General features: G+C 47.1%; 2 protein-coding genes across 11 annotated transcripts in view; one reads left to right on the forward strand and one right to left on the reverse strand.

Annotated features, from left to right (window-relative positions):
* arhgap23a (Rho GTPase activating protein 23a) overlaps positions 1-6456 on the forward strand; it is a 69536-nt gene extending 63080 nt beyond the window's left edge. For all 10 annotated transcript variants that reach the window (XM_061847314.1, XM_061847317.1, XM_061847312.1 and 7 more), the window contains one exon: positions 1431-6456. In XM_061847314.1, coding sequence (XP_061703298.1) covers positions 1431-2537 — 1107 coding nt within the window. In that variant the 3' untranslated portion in view covers positions 2538-6456. The remainder of the gene's footprint in view (positions 1-1430) is intronic.
* Positions 6457-7781: 1325 nt separating this feature from the next.
* On the reverse strand, positions 7782-10268 carry hexim1 (HEXIM P-TEFb complex subunit 1). Its single transcript, XM_061847321.1, has one exon. The coding sequence runs from the start codon at positions 9320-9322 to the stop codon at positions 8276-8278; it is 1047 nt and encodes a 348-aa protein (XP_061703305.1). The 5' UTR covers positions 9323-10268; the 3' UTR covers positions 7782-8275.
* Between the last annotated feature and the right edge of the window lie 4197 nt (positions 10269-14465).

The raw sequence follows: 14465 nt of genomic DNA on the forward strand, positions 1-14465 counted from the left end.
GTCTTGTAGCACGACGCTCAGAGTCTTGTCCAACACCGTCAGACATTTAGAATGTGAAAATAAACAAAGGTACGTGGAGAAATTAGGTAAACTCACCATAGAGGACCCGTATTTAATTCCGAAATCGATGTTTTCGCCGATAAGAAATTGGACTGTTAATTCGCTTCCGTTTGTCTCGGACAACTGGATCTACACGTGGATCTGGTGAGTAAGTCGGCGAGATTACACGGAAAAGTTTGAAAGCGTAGAAAAGTCTGGACGCATACGAATACTTTGTTGCTGGATCTGTTCTCATCAGGAATAAATCCCACACAGTGACGGTTTTGACGGCTCATGAATGCGGAAATACCAAATACCAAGATTTCAATAAATGAGCCCTGGTTTTACACAAACGTACGTGGAACTGATTGCGGTCACACAAAAAAAAGAGGACAAACAAGTCTGCTCCTCTGTAGCATTTCCCAAGAAGTACTTATAATGCTAACTTGGCTTATTTGAGAACATGCGTTAAAAAAAATAAGAAGCGTGTTGCGGCCACACGTTCACCTACGTAAACCTCTGTGTGACCGACAATTCATTTTATTTTTTCAAATATGCATTGGACTCATTTGACACCAGTACATATTAAAAAAAAAAAAAAAGTTTGGCCGCAACACGCTTCAGTGTATGTTGGAGATGACTCTGCTGTTTTTTTTTTTTGTTTTTTTTTTTTTTTAAATATACATTGTTCTCAAATGAGCCAACTTGGCATTATAAATACTTCTTGGTAATTTGAGATTGAGAAGAATAATTTCTACCTGAAATGAAGCGATTGCTACACAGTCATGTGGATTTGGTTGGGTACCATCCATCACGTTTAGTCGCCGAAATCCATCCATATTTTCTCATCTTTTCAGATGGTATTCCATAGAATGACCTCTTTGAATATCTGTCTCATATGCTGTGACAACCAACAGCACAACAAGTCTTGGGCATTGTGAATATTCTGATCCGGTTCAATGTCCAAAACACTGTTGAGCAGCTCATTTTGACCGGCAATATGGCGCCGTGAAAATGGTGACGTCACATGCACGAGCTCTATACACACACACACACACACACACAATGTACTATTGATCCTCCTGTTACACATTCATAATAAACACCATCATGCACAAAAGAAATAAACAAAATAAATATGAAGAATCCAGGAAAATGTCGACGGGATCCATCTACCATCATTACTTTGATTGATCCTCTCACCTACTTTTAAAGCCAACTAACACCTCGCACAATAGATGTAAATATAATACATGGGAATAATCTTTAGAGTCAAAACAGGCCAGTGGCTCTTAAGCGGCTCGTTTTGCCATTTATTAATGATAACTCAGTAAAAATGATCTACAAAATCAGTAGGGTTTGAGTAATCTAGCATCCTGCCTCGTCCTCAGGGCTCCTGGGGGTCTAAGAAGGACCTCACCGCCAAAGACTTTCTGACTCTGTCCATCATGTCGGCGGTGACTGGTCGCAAGCGCCGGAAGTGTCACAACGCCCGGCGGGTGGGCAGCAGCACCGATGACGACTCTGAGCACGAGCCCGTCACGGTGGAGGAGGAACAAGTCGGAGACGGCGCACGTCACCCGGAGGGAGAGGAGGACGACGACGAGGAAGAAGCGGAGAAAGGGGAGGTGAAAGCGGAGGAGGCGGTTGTGAAAAACGGGAAAGAGGAAGAGGAGGCAGGAGGAAGGGCGGACGCCCGCTCCATCGTGTCGGGCTACTCCACGCTGTCCACGTTGGGCCGCAGCCTGGGAGCGGAGGATGCCGACGACGAGCACAGCGAGCTGGTGAGCGAGACCGACAACGAGAGCGGCTTTGCCTCGCGGGAGCGTCCCGGGAAGCCGCCGCCCCCGCCCCCCAAACCCTCAGCGCTCACCGTCGTCGCCCCGGAAAAGGCCGACGACGGCGGCGGCGCGCGCTCCACCACACCGTCGTCCACGTCTTCATCGCACAGGCTGCACTCGCGGCCGTCCTTCAACTCGCACAAGCTCATCCAGTGCGACACGCTGGCGCGGAAGAGGATGAAAGCTCGCTCGCTGGACCTCCTGGCGATCCCTGCCGCCGCTGCCCCCACGGGTGAAAATGCGCCCAGGACGAGGAGGGACACGTCATCAGGAAGTAGTCAGGAGAATCTTCGCCCATCCCGGGCCAGGTTGGGCACCTCGCTGCCCCCCAGCGAGTCGGCGTCCTTCGCCCCCTCCCCCAAGACCCTGGCGGAGCAGGTGCGCGCACGGCTCCTGGGCTCGGCGGAGGACCTGCGCAGCGTGGGCATGCGGAAGCCGCTTTCGCCGGAGAGCCGCCGCAAGAGGCGCGCCTGGCGCAGGCACACTGTGGTGGCATCGCCCACCGAGGCGCCGATTGACAAGCGGCCGCCGCTGACGGAGTTCCCGCTCTCTCCGGCCACCCCCAAAACGCCGTCACCGTCGCAAGGCGATGATGTCGTAAGACGGGGATCCTCCGGCCGCCATGCCCCCACGTCCAGGTTCCACCAGTATCTGTGAGCCGAAACAGGATGACGACGACAGTCTTCGTCCAATCCGGGCGAGACTTGAGAGAGCCACCAAGGTGCGGAGATAAAAATCGATCTCTCACTTTCCTGTCACACCACCGTAGAATAATAACAACAGCGAGCGAGGGTCTTTCCGCCGCTGCCCCCCCCCCCCCAACTCCCACTCCCACCAGAGAGGCAGCATCCATAGCTCAACCCCAACTCGGGGAGATAACGGAGTCAAGCGAGGATCCACCGGTACCTGTGCGGGGTGGCAGCGAGCCACCATCCCAGGGAGCGGCGCTCCAAGGATCAGGAGCGACGCGTTGTCAGGAAGCAGCGAGAGGATTTCAGCCTGGTCCCGGGCCAGTCCGCCGCCGACCCCCTACCCAGCTGCGGGTCAGCGCACTGGCTTGTTTCGGTGTTTTTTTTTTTTTTTTTTTAATCTCAAGTCATTTGCCAAAGCTTTTGTTTTTGTTACTTCCGCTCCAAATGTGTGCTTTTAGAGGCCGGAGACGTACTCTGACCTCAACGTGACCGCTGTGCAAACGTTTTGGGGTCGCCGCTTTAACGTTTTGATACGAGAGAGATGTTTTAGATCGCAGGTGTCAAACTCGAGGCCCGGGGGCCAGATCTGGCCCGCCACGAGATTTTATGTGGCCCGCGCATCCAAATCTAGAGTGTGAATTTTCATAATTCATGTTAAAAAAAAAAAATCTGTGCCAAAATTTAAAATTCTCATATATCACAATGATAAAGTTGAGATATTACAAACATTTTTGTTACCAAACGTAAATAGTTGAAAAACACATTACCCTCGATTTCTGATTCCAAAAGTAGTTCATAAATTGATTATGTAAATATGATGCGATGATTAAATATTTTTGTTCCACCGTCATAACGGCCCTCTGAGGGAAACCGGAACAACAACAGAAAAATGAGTTTGACACCCCTGTTTTACATTGATAGTTAAATAGAAAAAAATACTGCCAGAGGCACAGGTTGAGATTCACTGTCAACACCTAAAGAAGTGCCGTCGCAAGAATTTCATGTTAAAATGTTTAAACAAACGAGAACATTCCTTGTATCGCCATTTAATGTGTAATTAATGTTTTATTACATCCCCAAAATGTCACAGTCCCATAAAACTAACACGAGGCCAGCATACATAAATGCCAAAAGAAAAGCTTTTTTACATAATAGTGCATTGAAAGTCAACAATTGAGTCACAATGATTTTAGTATCAGGGAACAAAAGCATTAGCCTCACAGTTATGATGCCGGGGGTTCAAATTCCGGCGCACCTGTGCGGAGTTTGCGTGTCCTCCCCGTGCCTGCGTGGCTTTTCTACGGTTTCCTCCCGTATCCCAAAAACATGCAACATTAATTGGACACTCTAAATTGCCACTTGGTGTGATTGTGAATGAATGTGCCCTGCAATTGGCTAGCAAACCTGTTCGGAGTTTAGCTCGAAGATAGCTGCGATAGGCTCCAGCACTCCCGTGACCCTCATGAGGATAAGCTTTGATGACAGATGGGTGGAACAAAAGGCAAAAAAAAAAAAAATCTTTTAGCATAGCATTGATCTTAGCATAGCAATGTGTTAGCACAAACCTATCTTGGGTATTCTTAATGCAGTTTCTGGTTGTATTAAATATGTGTTTATGTTTAGTTTGACAGTAGCCTTGAACTAGAAATGGCAGTAAACAGCTTCGACCAGGGGGGCCCAATGTGCGGATTGCCATCGACCAGTCAGTCGCCGAGGCAGTTTTGGTCGATCGCATGATCTTGTGCCCTCCAAAAAAAAACAAAGAGGTCAGCCTATCATCCAATCTTGTCGCTTCTTGTCAGATTTGGTCAATAGAGCTCGTGCACCCACGTCATAAAATCACGTGATTTTTGTTTGCCTCGCCATAATTGCCGGTCAAGCTAAGCGTTGCTCAATGCTAAGTCGGTTGGAGACGACGCGGAAATATGTCTTGTAGCACGACGCCCAGAGCCTTGCCCGATACCGTCAGACATTTAGAAGGTGAAAATAAACGACGCTACGTGGAAAAAAATTAGATAAACTCTGCATAGAGGATACATATTTAATGCCGAAGTCGATGTTTTCGCCGATAAGAAATTGGACTGTTAACTCCCTCAAACTTGTCTTGGACAACTGGATCTAGACATGAATCTGGCGAGTCAGTCGTCGAGATTTACACGGAAAAGTTTGAAAGCGTAGAAAAGTCTGGACGCATACAAATACTTCGTTTCTGGATCTGTTCAGTGACGTTTTTGAGGGCTCGTGAACGCGGAAGCGTGTTCGGCGACACATTTAACCTTTGCCGGAATTCATCGATCTTTTCAGCTCGTATTCAATACAAATGCCAATATTTAAATAAATGATCCCTGGTTTTACACTAACTCGCATTCATTAAACTATGATTGGGAAGAAAAAAAAAAGACAAGCGAGTTGGCTCCTCCGTACGGGGAAGCGTATCGCTGCCACACGTTAACCTCCGTTAAACCTCTTTGCTGCGACAGACGGTTTATTTTCTTTTTTTAAATACGCCTTGTTCTCAAATGAGCCAACTTGGCATTATAAATACTTCTTGGTAATTTGAGATGGAGAAGAATAATTCCTACCTGAAATGAAGCGATCGCGTATTTTGGTCAGGCACCATCCATCACGTTAAATTGCCGAAATCCATCGATATTTTCTGTTCTTTTCAGCTGGTATTCCATAAAATGACGTCTTTGAATATCTTTCTCATCTGGTGTGACAACCAACGGCACAACAGGCCTCGGGTGTTGTGTTTATTCTGCGTGCGCGAGCTCTATTCGTCAATGCCACGCGTCCATCGACTGGCAGTCGGTTTGACCAATCCTGGCTTCTCTGCTTGCTGCACCATGTGGCGCTTCTGTCTTAAGTCAAAGCGAAAAAGCCGACGAAAAACTCGAGGTCGGGGCACTTGTATCTCAAGACACGACTTTATAACATTTTTGTAAACCAATCGAACGCTATGCACAGTTTAAACTTTAATATTGTGATTCAAGGTAGGAAAATCAGTTTGGGGGTCCCTGGTTTAATGCGCTCAGTCCCGATGGTGGCCCAAGCCCCCTTTGAACAGAGTTCCTGCTGTCTTCCCCACCTAAATTCCCCTTGGAAAATGGTGCTTCTTTTTATATATATATATATATATATATTTTTTTTTTTTTTTGGGGGGGGGGGGGGGAATTCAAACCATTTCATGCGGTCACGGTTAACTTTTTTTTTTTTTCTTTCCTGTTTTGGTGTTGTAACATTTGTACAAAGCCTTATTATTATTATTAAGTTGTAAATAGGAGCGTTTTGTTTAACCTCAATAATAATAATAATTCTCTTTTAATACTTTTTTTTAATGGTTTACAAACATTTCCTTCTCCAGATGCTACTTGAAACGTTCCCTTAATATATTGTTTATATATATATATATATCGTGACGTTAGAGCTTACGAAGGCCTTTTTTTTAGTGTGTGTCAGGATAGCCGTTCGTCGTTACTCTTTGCCGTCGCTATGGCAACACTTCCTGTTATCTTTTCCCGGTCACATGACTTCAAACCTCGCCTCTTTGAACTTTCAAACAAGTGCCTCCTTTCTGGAATGTTTCGCAGTGCCACGCTGGTTCCTTATCTCCTCCGCGTCCTCCTCCTTCCAGCGCTCACCTCCAAAGATGTGTACAATAGGAATTCATAAATGGGAGAAAAAGAAGAAGAAGAAACACTATGCAGTCTCCCACGTGGTGTAAACTAAAAAAAAGTGTCGCTCGTGTTTTTTCTGTGTTGTACATACTTATCATGTAACATATTGTCTCTCGTGTGTACATTTTTAGAATGGCTTATGAGTACAACTCTGCTTATCTTATTATTATTATATATATATGATGTAAATAAACAGATGTTTAAAAATGTGTTTCTATGACTGCATCTTAGTGGCGCCCTCAAGTGGACTGAAGGTGAGGAAGCACCCAGTTAAATAAATAAAACTGCAAGATCAAGCAAAAGTAATCTTTTTTATTTCAGGCAGGGGTACTTGAGACTCTTCATGCGTCATGTTATGACATATGTTTACCCATTTTTCTGGGGGACATCTTAATAATGTAGAAGTGAGTGGGGGAATTTTATTTCCACACCGCTTTCCTGTCATCTTGTGGCATCTGCAGGCGGAGCTGGGGAGTAATTATTACTACATTACTGGAAGAAAATGTTGCTTTTGGGCATTTCCATGATTACAATGTTGGTTGCGTTTGAAAAATAGTCACAAAATGTAAAAAAAAAAAAAAAAAAAAAAAAGATTTTCTGTATCACTTTCTCCTAAAAGGCGCACCTCACAGTTCTGAGGTCCTGGGTTCAATGCCGGACTTGCCTGTGTTGAGTTTGCATGTTCTCGCCGTGCCTGCGTGGGTTTTGTCCGGGTACTCACCGGAGTTCCTCCCAAATCCCAAAAACATGTAACATTGATTGGACACTGTAAATTGCCCCTAGGTGTGATTGTTGAGTGCGGCTGTTTGTCTCCACGTGCCCTGCGATTGGCTGGCGACGACTTCAGGGTGTACCCTGCTTCCTGCCTGTTGACAGCTGGGATAGGCTCCAGTGCTCCCCGCGACCCTCGTGAAGATAAGCGGTGAATAAAAAGAATGGATGGAGATTTTTCCCCGGATAGGACCTGGAAACCCCACCTTGTGGTAAAATCTATGAATATATATGAGATTTTGAAAATATTCACAATATTAAGTTGAACACGTACAATAATCAAGTTTTATAATTCTGGTCTTTTTTTTAATGTAAACATCTGCTTACCTGGGTTGTCGTATGTAGCAATGTTTAAAAGTGTGCACATTTGTCAGTATGTCAACATGGTATTGTGGTTGATACGGTGATACATGTAATGAAACATATTTTCAACAGGGTAATTTGCAGTTGGAACAGATTACATTTGAATAATCAAGTTTTGATAGGTAATATAATTTTGAGTGGGTGTGGGGGGGGTCGTGAATTGGTGGATTTTCAGGGAGTGAGACCCCCAAAATGTGATTTCAGGAGGGCCTTCACACTAATATTAGGTTCAATTCATAATATAGTTACACATAATTTTTTATTAAATTCTGGTAACACTTAAAATGGCAACAAGGGACTTGAGTGACGTGATTGGCTGTCTTTATTGCTGTTGTGTTGGACAAAATGCAACAGAACGTTTTTAAAATTTTTAGAAAAAAAAAAAAGACTAGAAATACTGAGAGTACAGATTTTTTTTATTTTTTCAATTACTTTGGACCAAATGTTGACCCAAAAGAAGAAAAAACTAAAAACATTTACAATTGAGACAAGATATGACTTGTTGACAAAACAGTCCTAAAACAAAACTTGTTTTAGCGTTGAACTTTTTTTTTTTTAACCTCTGGGCAAAATGTTGATTTTTTTTTTTTTTTTAAGTCAAAATATGAAACTTTACTACCTCAAGCCAAATGTTGACAAAAAGAAATGGTCCAAATGTTTTCCCCCTGTTAACAATCAGGCCAAGTATAGAAAAAAAACGTGTTATTAAGCATTTTTGCTTACATTTTATAGCTCGGTCCAAAGGTTGATCCCTAAAAATCGAAAATTAAAGTCCAGGAAAATGTAGGTCTGTTTATTATTCTTTTCTCTGTCCCCCAAAAAAAGTTCGGAGTCCAGATAGGAAAAAGTCTTTGTTTATTACCTTGTTGTGAATATAGTTCGCCAAGCGTCCCTAATTGTCAGTGGCGGGCTGGCTCCGCAGCAGGAGCTCCGAATTCTGGGCCTTCAGTCTCTCCAGCTCCCGCTCCAGCTCCCGTAGGCGCGCCAGGGGCTCCTCCACGCTCATGCCGCCGCCGTGCCCGCCTCCTCGTCCTCCTCTGCCGCCGCCGCCGCCGCCGGGCTCCAGGGCGGCGCGCCTCAACCGGTTGTTCTCTTCCTCCAGCCGGGACATGCACTTCTCCAGCTCCAGGTACTCCCTCACCAGCTCTTGCTTGGTCATGTTCTGCAGGCTCTCGACGTGGTACATCTCGTAGGTCTCGGAAAAGTCCCGCTGGAGAAACTCCCCGCCGGCGTTGCCCGGCCTCCCGATGCCGTCGCTGCTCCCCCCGCCTCCGCCTCCGCCTCCTCCTCCTCCCCCGCCGCCGCCGCCGCCGCCAGCACTCCCATCGTCGTCGTCCTCGTCGTCGTGCTCGAACAAGTCCTCCTCGCTGCCCGTGTCGTCCGGCCGCCGCGCCTCGGTGTTGAGGTCCGGCTCCTCGCGGTCGTGCTCGTCCATGAGGAACTGGGTGGTGTTGTAGGGGGCCACCGGGAGCCCCTTGGCGAACATCTCCTCGCGCAGTCGGGACGCCCGGGCCGTTTCTCGCTCGTCGAGAGCCTTCCGCTCCTCCCACGAAAGTTTGTAGTAAGGCTTCCAGTGGCGCTTCTTCTTGGCGGCGCGGCGCCGATGCCGCTTCCTGCCGAGGCGAGGGTCTACCACCAGGCCGGTGTCCGAGTCCACTTGGAGCGCCCCGGGCTGCTGCTGCTGCTGCGGCGGCGGCGGCGGCGGCGGGGCGTCCGCGGCGTCGGGGGACCCGTTTCCGGGACACACACCCCTCAACTTGTCGTTGTTGACATCCTGCCGGTGCTTGTCGCTCCTCTGGCGCCCTCTGTCGCCGTTGTGCGGCGGTGCGGCCCGGTGTCCGACTGGGAGATGCTTGGAGCCGCCGCCGCCGCCGCCGCCGCCGCTGCTCCCACCTGATGGGCTGGCCGAACTTTTCAGGTGGTCCGCTGGTTCTGTCATCGCGATGCGCTTGATTATCCCTCTTCGAGTTTCTCAACGCATTTTAAAACCCCTCACTATTTAAAAAAAAGTTTGTCAAATTGGCTTTTTTTACTCCAGTTCACCTACCAAAATAACCACTATGACGTGTAAATAACGCCCCTTCAAAAAGGTTTGGAGGAGAAAGTGTCAAAAAGTCAAAGAAATGAGTGAACGACACTCCTCGGAGGTTTTGACACTGTTAACCGTTTCAACGCTGTCACACCCCCGCGAACGTCTCGAGACAACGTCCCGCCGTCACGACAACGTCCAGTGTGCGGCTCCAGTGGAGGGAGCTCGGATTTATATACGCGCTCCGCCTCCAGCCGCGCGGACGGCGTCGCTCGCTTTGGCTGAGGGCTTCCGGGATATGTAGTTCTCTCCCTTGCGCCTCGCCTTCAAAATGCTGCGATTTGAACTACAGGATCCACAAGGCTCGGATGAGTGACGAGCGCGGCGGCCAATCAAGTGGCGAGATCGCGGGAGCCGGCGAGCCAACCTTTCTCGGCGGGGATTGGGCAAGAGCGCAATTTTGCTGTTGCTAAGATCCTGGAATTTTCTCATTGGACGGCTCGGTTGTCAATCAATATGACGCCGTTAACAACCAAGAAAGCAGTCCCGGCCTTCCCTTGGACTCGACTACCGTCGAATTCCGGGCGAACGTGCAAAAAGATCGAAATATAAACACGAACGAGCCCTTGAAGAACGGCTAAATGTCCTTTGTAAAACAATGAATGTATTTTTACAGTAAAATATTCGAGCTCGTTGTAACAAACCAACGTCATAATCGAAAGTCAAACGTAGGTGCAAAGCACACACCCACCCTACGTTTAAAGCCAAGTGAAAAAGCCCTCTTAAGGAAGCTAGTCCGTTTCTATTGTTCGTAAAAATGAACGCTTTATAAACACTTATAACATGCACGCTATTAAGTCTTGAGTCCAACGGGGAACGAACGCGTAATTTTCGTGTGAATTCAACTGATAAATTCTTTGATGGGAGTATTTCGTTGCACCGCGCGTAGTGATACGAACCGAGGGGAGGGTTGTTCGGGGGGGGGGGGGGCGGCGGACCTGTAGAAGCAGCGTACACAAACGGCAAATGCAGTAAAGCCGACGAGACGAGCGCACCTTCGAGCTCACTCGCCGTTAAAAGGGTGGGTCAGGCGAGACCAACTTCGCTCGAGAATACTCGAAAAACAAAAACGACTCAACGGAGCGACGTCGAGAGCACGTCGGCGGCGAAGAATTTTTCTCCCGAAGTCGCAGCGCTTGTGTCGTTTTACAACGCGTGTGAGCACGCTAAGGATAAGCTAACTTGCTAACGTGGCCTAACGTTGGCTTTTTCCTCACGAAACAACACGTCAAATAAATGAAGCCACGCTAAACCCCCCCCCCCCCTCTCTCCAAAACATTAAAATTGTGTATGACGGTTATTAAATAGTAGCCCAAAAATAGTCAGGGACAATAACGCCATAGACTGTAAATACTGCGACAATGGCGAGCAAGTTCCTTCGACGCGAAACAATGCAAGCGGTCAAAAGTAACACGGCGCCCGGTAGGCTTCCAATAAACACGTCCTTATTTTTACGGTTTCATTTTAGTGACACAAGGTAACGAACAAAATAGGTAAAACCCAATAAAAACAGCAAATTTAGCGTTTAACCCGATGTATGTGTGGTCATTTCGCGGTGCGGTGTATTTGCTGGAAACGTGCCACTTCCCGTAACGAGTTCCGCCAAACGTGGCTGTTTAATCGCGCAAAACATGGACATTGCGCGTTCATTTCGCCCAGATACCCTCATCGACAACACTCCGACGTGCTTCAAAGCGGCTTTTATGCGGAATAAAACTGCTGTTAGCAACCCCCCCCCCACTGACGCTACTTCATATCAGGAATTAGACTGCACCCAGCCCTCGGTGGTAAGATTTGGTTGGGGAGAATTAGCAAACTAGTTTTTCAAGACACGCACTATGTCGCCTGGAATGCGAATTAAATGAACGAAGAGTTGATTAAAGGTGTCGTAAATAATCAAATAGCCTTGCGTTTGGTTATTTATTTTATTTTTTTGAATGTTTGGAGTAAACAAACTGGGACCATGTTCATGCTGTTTGTTCAGCCATTTTTACTTGCTCGTGACTACTACTAGTAGTAGTAGTTTACTAGTATCAGGAGCATTTTAGCAAAGAATGATACCATGTTAAACTGATCTTGGTGTGTGTATATAAATATGTATATACGCATTTTTATACACACACATATGATCAGGCATTTTAACTGGCCCTTGACTACTAGTGATATATCAGGGGTACTAGTAAGAGTCGTAGTAATTGTCATCTGACAGATGAATTTACTGTCCCCCAAACAATGCAAGGCCTTCAGTTTCCACAACTGTACTCGAAGCAGGCCAAGTTAGTCAGAGTCAGTTAATAAGAAACCTTTAAAAGCAGAAACGGTTGCAATATCATAGGCCGGTGTTGTGGTTGGAGACGGAAAGAGGAGGGAGCCAGAGAGCCGCCACCGCTGCCTGCCGCACAGATCACAGCTTGTGCGGATTAGCAAACTTAATCTTAACATGGCCGCCACTGCCACTGGTGCAATTGAGGGGAGATGAACGATGGATTTTGTTGTCACGGCCTCCCATCTTCGGCAGGCCTCGAGGAGCCCGTTCGACGTGTGGGCTTCACATTTGTAAATATTCCTTTTGGAGATTTAACTCTTTCAGACTGAGTACACACAGATACACAATGTGAAACTAGTGCATAATTTTGCATTTTATCTGTCCACATAAAATGCACTGTACTCAAGATTCTTATAGAGCAGTGACCGTAGATGACCACCAGGTAGCGCTGCTACCTCAGTGATTTGTACACCGTTTTTTTGTTTTTTTTTTTTGATGCTTCAAACGTCTGTTTACTCATGAGATTTTTTTTCCTAGTTGGATAAATGCAACAATTTTAAGGCAAACTGACGTCACTCTTTACTTCGTGGATACCATTTTCATGCTACAAACTCAAGGCATCTCTGTTTTGAAAAAATAAAGGTGAGTACTGCAAGCATTTGATGACACCAGTCACGACAAAGTTAGGGACAGTGACTGAAATCTAGTGCAACAAAAGATGAGCTATAAAGTGCAGTTTTGACCGACTTTATTTGGTGTATCATCCAAGGTCACGGAGACGCTGAATCTACTTCTCACTAGAAAGGTTTGCACCCAAGTGTGAAATTGTTGGGATCAGCACCTCCAAATCCGAGGCCATGGTCGCCAGACCCACGTCAGGGGTCTCTGATTGGGGTCAATCTGCCCCAAGTCGGGGAGTTTGGATTTTTGGGGTCGTGTTCATGAGTAAGGGAAGAACCAGCAGAACAGCGGTGAGCTGTGCTGTAGGTGTAACAGAAGAGTTTAAGTTGGAGGTGGGACTGCATCAGGGATCTGCGCTGAGCCCCTTCCTGTTTGCGGTAGTAATGGATAGGCTGACAGACGAGGTTAGACTGGAATCCCCTTGGACCATGATGTTCGCAGATGATATCGTGATATGTGAGTGAAAGCAGGGAGCAGGCGGAGGAACAATTAGAAAGATGGAGTTAAGCACTGGAAAGGAGAGGACTGAAGATTAGCCGAAGTAAAACTGAATATATGTGCGTGAATGAGAGGGGCTGTGGGGGAAGAGTGAAATTCCAGGGAGAAGAGATGGCGAGGGTGGACGACTTGAAATACTCATCACCTTGGAAGGGATCAGAGTGGAGTTCCATGCTGTTCATCAGAAGGACCCAGATGAGGTGCCTCGGGGATCTGGTTTTGATGCCTCCTCGGTGAAATACGCCGGGAACATTGCTCCGGGAGGAGGTCTCGGGGACAACCCAAGACACGGTGGAGAGACTCTCCAAGGTGACAACGCCAGCACCTCCAGCGGTTCACGATTCGCCTGGAAGACATGAAAGATGTGGCGGAAAGATGGAAGTCTAGTAACTTGAAGTGGCTTGAAGTCGTGTCATGTCTGTAAACGATTCTGCCAATTACCGATGAGAGCTTCAGCTGTGACGCTGGAATTAGCGCATTCCCAAGTATTTCTAAAAACAACCCCGAGCGTACCAGACCTGCATGTGAAGTGCAACCTGACCTCTGACGACATGCCAAAGATTAGGCCACAGACCAAAGTGCTGATCGTCAAGAGTCTTGAAGAGTGAAGACGACGTCGGCCGCTAAGGTGGCAGACATCTTTATTGTATCCAGTTGTCAAGTGGAGAGAGTAAGAAAAACATTTGGAAAAACTGCCGATGTCCGTGACAAGCTCGAGTCAGGCGCTCCATACAACAAATGTTTGAGTGGTTTATTTTTACTTCGATGGTCCGCAGCTAGCCCATTTTTTTCCACTGCAGTGGAGCTACATGAGAAGCGGTCACCGGGAACCGCATCTGCAGGAACAGTTTTGTCAAATCCTCTCCCGCAGAGGTCTCCGTGAGAGAATTAGTGCTCACAAATGAGCGTGAAACAAAAGGCAACCAAAACAGGATTGCGTTTTGGCTACAGCCGGCACGGAGAATGGATGCTGAAAAAGTGGCGAAAGAAGGATATTTTCTGATAAATCATCCAATGAATTGCATCCCATACACCGCAAATACAGCGGAAGAACGTTTGGAGCCTTCGCCTCTTGAGTTCCCGCAGAAAACATGCGCTGGATGAATCGTGTTTTTGGGGTTTCATGCAATGTCAGTGCGTGTGAAAGATGTGGAGAATGCAGGGCAACATCGACCTCAAAGAGGAACAGAGGGCCAATTTTTTTAGCAAGATGGTGTCTCTTCTCATACTGGACCCACCGTGTCAAAAGTTGGTCCGGGATTGGCCAGCCCAGTGAACAGAACTTTGATGAAGTAGGAGCCTTGGGAGATGAAACTAAAGAATGTCGGTCAGTCCACCAAGCTCAGAAGATTCTCATGTGGACGCTCTGTCCATCCATCCATCCATCCATCCATCCATCCATCCATCCCTCCGTCTGTCCGTCCTTATCTCTCACTCATCCATCCAGCCAGCCAGCCTCCCGGTCAGAGGTCTCCATCCATCCATCCATCCATCCATCCATCCTCCATCCATCCATCCATCCATCCATCCATCCATCCATCCATCCAT

Source organism: Syngnathoides biaculeatus, chromosome 16, assembly GCF_019802595.1.
Source record: "Syngnathoides biaculeatus isolate LvHL_M chromosome 16, ASM1980259v1, whole genome shotgun sequence".
NCBI classification, from domain to species: domain Eukaryota; kingdom Metazoa; phylum Chordata; class Actinopteri; order Syngnathiformes; family Syngnathidae; genus Syngnathoides; species Syngnathoides biaculeatus.

Bases quoted from the DNA above. Each gene is read 5' to 3' on its own strand.
- hexim1 (XM_061847321.1), bottom strand. From the start codon at position 9,322: ATGACAGAACCAGCGGACCACCTGAAAAGTTCGGCCAGCCCATCAGGT.